We start from the raw sequence: 6,087 nt of genomic DNA on the forward strand, positions 1-6,087 counted from the left end.
GGGGGTGGGGGGGGAGTCGGAAAGGGAGAAGGGGGGGACACGCTCAGACCCCAGAAGGTCAGGCTGTTTTTGGTAGGGGGGGTCTGGAGGAGGGGTTTAGAGGAGGAGTTTGGGGGGGGGTGGTGGAATTGGAGGGGGGTCTGGAAGGGGGAGGTTCTGGTTAGGGGGGGGTTGCGGGGGGGGGGTTTGGGAATGGTGGGGTTTGGGTATGGTTTTTGAGGGGGGTTGGGGGGGGCTATTGGGGGGATTAGGGGTTGGGAAGGGTTTGAAGGGGGGGTTGGAAGGGGAGAAAAGGGGGGGGGGGGGACAGGCTCAGACCCTGAGAGGTCAGGTTAGTTCTGGGTGGGGGGGGGGAGGTTTGGATGGTAGGTATTGAAGGGGGGGTGGTTAGAGGGGATGGGCGGGTTTGGGAGGGGTTGAGGGGTTAGGAGGGATTTGGGGGGGGGGTCTGGAGTGAGGGGAGCGTGGGGGGCAACAGGGCTCAGACCCCCAAGCCCAGTTTCAAGGGGGGGGGTGTTATGGGGGGGGGGGTCTCCTTTACGCGCTGCCTGTTGTCCCATTTCACTCTCTCTTTCCGGTCCTCCTCCTTCCTCACTGTCTGAGTCCCCACACCTGTCAGGAGCCCGAAGTCCCTCAGCAGCTGCGGCAGCCGGGTCCGGGCAGACTGGCGGGCGCTGTACGGGGAGACGCCGACCCCCATAACCACGAGCTGTGTCGAGGCTCCGGCCTTTAGGAGCAGCTAAACCAGCTCGGGCTCTGCGCCTCCACTGCAAGTGCAGGGGGCTGCCGGCCACAGCTCGTGCTCCTGGGAGCACAAGTCATGGGGGTTGGGGATTGGAACAGCAGTGTGACCCCCCCATTTTCTCTGCCCCATTTTACACCCCTGTCTGCCCATAGCCACTCCTTGCTTGCCCCATTATCCCACCTCTCTTTGCCCACATACCCAATCTTCTGCCCGTTTCCCCCCCCTTGCCCATTCTCTTGCCCGCATAACCCTCCTCTACCCCATCCCCCCCATTCTCTGCCCATTACCCCCTCCTTTTACCCCATATCCCTCGCCCCATAACCCATCCTACTGCCCCCCATTTTCTGCCCATTCCCCCCCACCCCATCCTCTGCCCCATACCCCCCATCTCTGCCCGATACCCCATCTCTGCCCCATAACCCCCTCTCTACCCCATCCACCCCCTCCAACCCCCTCCTCTACCCCATCCCCCCATTCTCTGCCCCATCCCCCTCCTTTTCCTGCCCTAATACCCCATCCTCTGCCGCCCCATCCTCTGCCCCCCATCCTCTCCCCATAACCCCCTCTCTACCACTATACCCCCCTCATCTGCCCCCATTTCCATGTCCCCATATTGCCCCCATACCCCCCTGTATGCCCTGTTCCCCCCATCCTCACCCCATCCTCCCATCCTCTACCTCGAACCCCCCCCTCCCATTCTGCCCCATATCCCCCCCTCTGCCCCACCCCATTCTCTGCCCCATCCCCCCCATTCATCTGCCCTGATCCCCTCCTCCTCTTGGCCCCCTTCCTGCCCCATATCCCCTCTTCTCTTATACCCCTCCCCTCTGCTCCATCCCCCCCATCCCTGGGATCCCTATTGATGCCCCCAATGTCCCCTGCCCCCCTATCCCTGGGTCCTTTGCCCCAAACCCCCTTTACGCCACCCCCCTTTCTGCCCCACACCCCGCCCCTGCCCCCATTAACCCCCTCCTGCCCCCAAGCCCCCCTTTCATTGCTTCAACAGCCATTTGAGTCCAGCCCCGCCTCAGCAAGCAGCTGCACCCAGCTCACTCCTTCCTCAGGTGGCGACAGTCAAAGGGTGAACCTGCAAGGGGGCGAGGGCATCACAGGGTCCCCCCCCCCCAACAATTAAACTATGGACCCCCACCAACTATGGACCCCCCCCTTCTATAACCCATCACATCGCCTCCCCCCAACCTACGTTCTAACCATCCCATATCTCCCATACACCTTAAAGCCCCCCCCCCATTTTATGGCCCCCTCTGGGCTCCTCCTCTCCACCCATCCCCTTCCCCTACCCATCCATATGTTCCATATACCGTTAAACCCCCTTCCCATCTTGACCCCCCCCACACTTACCCCATCCACTATCTCCCCCCCACCCCTATTGTTCCCATACCACCTTAAAAACCCCCCATCTTTGAACCCCCCCCACTTACCCCATCACTCGTCCCCCCCACTCCTTCCTAAGACATCCATCCTATATATGACTCCCATTACAACTGAAGCCCCCTCCCCCATCTTTAGCCCGTCCCCACCTTAACCCCTTTGCTCCTATGCCCCACATCCCCTTCCAACCAAGTCCCTATGCTCCCATACACCTTATAAGCCCCCCCCATCTTAGACCCCCCCTCCCTAACCCCATCACTCTCCTCCCCCCCATCCCCTTCCTAACCATCCCATATACTCCCATAATTACCTGTATGCCCCCCCATCTTTAGACCCAACCCCCACTTAAAACCCATCGCATATCTTCTCCCCCCCATCCCTATTCTAACCATCCATATGCTTCCCATATACCTTAAGCCCTCCCCATCTTTGGCCCCCCCTTCTGGCTTCCTCCTCCCCCCATCCCCTTCCTACGACCATCCCATATGTTCCCATACACCTTAGGCCCTCCCCATCTTAGGCAACCCCCCACCTTACGCCCATGACTCTCCTGCCCCCCCACCCCATAATTTCACCAATTACACCTTGATAAACCCCCCCCCAACTTCAAGACCCCCCGTCCCCCCCTACCATCATACATTGACACGCTCTCCCAGCTGGACTCTTTTCCTCCTCACTTAGGGGGCAGCGGGGCCCCCCCAGAGGCTGGTCTAGTGCGCAAGTGGTGGGGCTGCCCCCTCTCCTACATCGCGAAGTGTAAGGGGCCGTTGTGCCCCCTCTCCTCTCCTGTACAACCCCACCCATGCTCCTGCCGCGCCGCAGCTCAGCACGATAGCCGGGCAAGCCACAGGATGATTACGCGCCAGGTGTTAGGGCAGTCATGCTGGAAATGCGGTGGGGCATTAAAATCAGTGGGAATGGACCCCCCCCATGGGATCACCCCATACTCTGCTGGGTGCCCCAGCCCCAAATAGGGACTCCAGTGTTGCATCTCACCCCCAGCCCCAGGTATAAAAGATACCCCCGCCCCCCCCATTTACTGCCCCCAGTTGCCACTAACCCTGCCCTTGGACCCAATGAACACCCAACTTATGGGGCCCCCCCAGTTCCTTTGCCCGGCCCCCCAATCCAAAGGGTGTCAACCCCCCCCCAGCCTAAGGGTTCCCCCCAGCCCCCCACCTCCCCCCCCCCATGGCTGCCCCCATTGACCACCTAATTGCCCCTTGGACCCAATAACCCCCCCATTATTGCCCCCCCTATATGGCTGCCCCTAACCAAGGGAGTCGCCCCCCCTCCACAAGCCTATTACACTTCCCAATCCCCTAATGCCCCCCAGCTGCCCCCCTTGCCCCATAATGTGCCCTTGGAGCCCAAGAAACCCCCCTAATTATGGGCCCCCCCCAGACCATAGTCTAGAGTCGTTCTGCAGCCATGTAGCCGTGCCTCTAGCAGGCGCATGCAAGGGATGCAGTCAAGGGAACCCTCGTGTCGTGGATAACAGCGAGATGCAGAGCTCTGGGGAGAGAGGGGTGAGGGGGAGAGGATGAGGAGAGGGGGGACCGAGGGCAGGACGAAGATGAGGGATGAGAGGCACTGGAGGGAAGGAGGGTGGGGAGAGGGTAGAGGGAGAAGATGAGGAGGAAGAGGGGAGAAGGGGAGGAGGGGGAGAGGGGGTAGAGGGCATTGAGAGACGGAGGGGAAGAACAGTGTGAGTGGAGGGAGAGAGGGGGGAGAGGAGAAGGGAAGAGGGGAGATGGAGGGGATGAGGGAGGGAAGGGGGGGAGAGGAGGGGATGGAGGAGGAGCGAAAGAGGATAGAGGGGGAAGGATGGAGGAGAAGGGAGAATGGGGGAGAGAGGAGGCGGCAGGGGGAGGAGGGGGAGAAGGAGGGATGGAGGGAGAGGTGGAGGGGGAGAGAGGGAGAGGAGGGAGATGAGGGGCAAGGAAGGGAAGGGGAGGAGGAGCGGGGAGAAGAGATAGAGAAGGGAGATGACGGTGATAGGATGAGGGAAGGGGGAAGGAGAATGAGGAGGGGAGAAATGGAGGAAGAAGACGGGGAGAAGGGGGAAGAGGGGGGGGGGGAGAGAGGAGAGGGGAGAAAGAGGAGAGGACGAGAAGGATGAGGGGAGAAGGAAAGGAGAGAAAAAGGGGTGAGTAGGGATTGGAGGATGGGGGAGCGAAATGGAGAGGCAAGGGGTGGTTATGGAGGCGGGATGAGGAGAGGAAAGGGGAGTGGGAGGGGGATGAAGGAGAAAAGGGAGAAGGGGAAGATCTGTGATAGACAGGGGGAAGGAGGGAGAAGGGGGAGGAGGGAGGAGAGGGGGAGGGATAGAGGAGGGAGAGAGAGCGGCGGATGGAGGGGAAGGGGAGGAGAGGGGAGGTGGGGAGAGGGATGGAGAGAAGGGGCAAGACGTGTGACAGTGGGGAGAGGAGGAAGAGGGGCAAGGGGCGAGGGGGGAGGAGGAGAAGGGGAGAGGATAGAGAGGGGGGTAAGGTATGGAGGAGGAAGAGGCGGAGATGGGAAGAGGGGGGGGGGAGGAGAGGAGGGAAGGGGAGGGGGGGGGAGAGACTGATAGGGGAGAGAATGTGAAGGAGAGAGGGGAGTAGGGACTGGAGGCAAAGGAGGAGAGGGGAAGGAGGGAGAAGAACAGGTAGGGAACGGTGAGAAGGGCGATGAAGGGGGAGAGGGAGGAGGGGAGGGGAGGGGAGGGGTTGAGAGGAGGACGGGAGGGGGGAGAGGGATAGAGGGGGAGGAAGGAAGGAAGAAAGGGGGGAGAAGAGATGGAGGGAGAGGGGGGAGGGAGGGGGATGGAGGAGAGGTGGAGGACATTGAAGGTGAGGGGAGAGAGGAGTAATACGTGAGGGAAGAAGGGTTAGAACGGGGGGAGATGGAAGGGAGGGTGGAAGATGAGAGGAGGGGCATGGTATGGAGGGATGAGAGCGAGAGGAAAGGGGGGAGTGGAGGGGGATGGAGGAAGAGGGGAGAGAAGGTGGGAGAGAGGAGAAGGAGGAGGAGGAGAGGGAGAGGATGGAGGAGAGGGGCAAAAGAGTGGAAGAAGGTGAGGGGGGGAGGCGAGGACGGAGAAGGGGGGGAGGAGGAGCGAGGAGGGGGAGGGAGAGGGGAGAAGGGAGGGAAGAAGGGGAGAGGGATCTGGAGGGTGAGATGGAGGAGGGGAAAAACTCAAGGGGGGGGGGGAAAGAGAGCAGTAAGGATGCTAAGGGTTGGGGGCGAAACAGGGGGTGGGGCGATGAGGTGAGAGGGAGCTGTGGGGGAGATGAGTTGTCTCTTCCACCCCATTGGCGGCGCTCCTCCCCCCCGATCCTACACGTGTCTCCGTCGTCGCTGACGAAGCTCAGCACGTGCCGCAGCCACAGCTCCTGTTCCGCTCCGTGTTCCGGTACAACCGGGTGGGTTTGAACGGCACATTCCGGTACCGGACCGGGACTTTGTGGACTTAATGGAGTGAATTGACCTTCTCCTAACGAACCCAACCCGCTGTCGTACCATTCATCTCCTTCGATTCGTTTCGTATCCACCGACGAAGCGGCCCCGGCGGCCGCCATGAGCCGGGCCCGGTCTGTGGGCCCAGCGCCGCCGGGCCGGGAAATCCCCGCGGCCCGGAAGTGAGGGAGGCGGAAGTAGCGCAAGGCCTGCTGGGAAATGTAGTTCACAGAGTACTTCCGGGAGAGAGCGCACAGAGCACTTCCGGTAGCGGCGCAAAGCCTGCTGGGAAACGTAGTTCACTTCCGGGAGAGAGGGGGGTATTCACTGCGCACTTCCGGGAGAGAGATCACAGAGCACTTCCGGAAAGAGGAAGTAACGCAAGGCCTGCCGGGAAACGTAGTTCACAGAGCACTTCCGGGAGAGAGCGGGGAATCCCCGCGGCCCAAAAGTGAGGGGGGCGGAAGTAGCGCAAGGCCTGCTGGGAATGGTAGTCCACAGAGCGCTTT

General features: G+C 61.3%; 1 protein-coding gene across 1 annotated transcript; it reads right to left on the bottom strand.

Annotated features, from left to right (window-relative positions):
* Positions 1-541: 541 nt before the first annotated feature.
* On the bottom strand, positions 542-5,794 carry LOC116652734 (NF-kappa-B inhibitor beta-like; the record flags this gene model as incomplete). The annotated part of the gene is given in 6 exon segments (XM_032441966.1): positions 542-622; positions 625-756; positions 759-805; positions 1,799-1,832; positions 3,588-3,652; positions 5,465-5,794. Coding segments are annotated over 6 exon segments (595 nt in total), but the record flags the coding sequence as incomplete, so codon positions are not given.
* Positions 5,795-6,087: the final 293 nt, after the last annotated feature.

Source organism: Coturnix japonica, unplaced genomic scaffold (genome assembly GCF_001577835.2).
Source record: "Coturnix japonica isolate 7356 unplaced genomic scaffold, Coturnix japonica 2.1 chrUnrandom1115, whole genome shotgun sequence".
NCBI classification, from domain to species: Eukaryota; Metazoa; Chordata; class Aves; order Galliformes; family Phasianidae; genus Coturnix; species Coturnix japonica.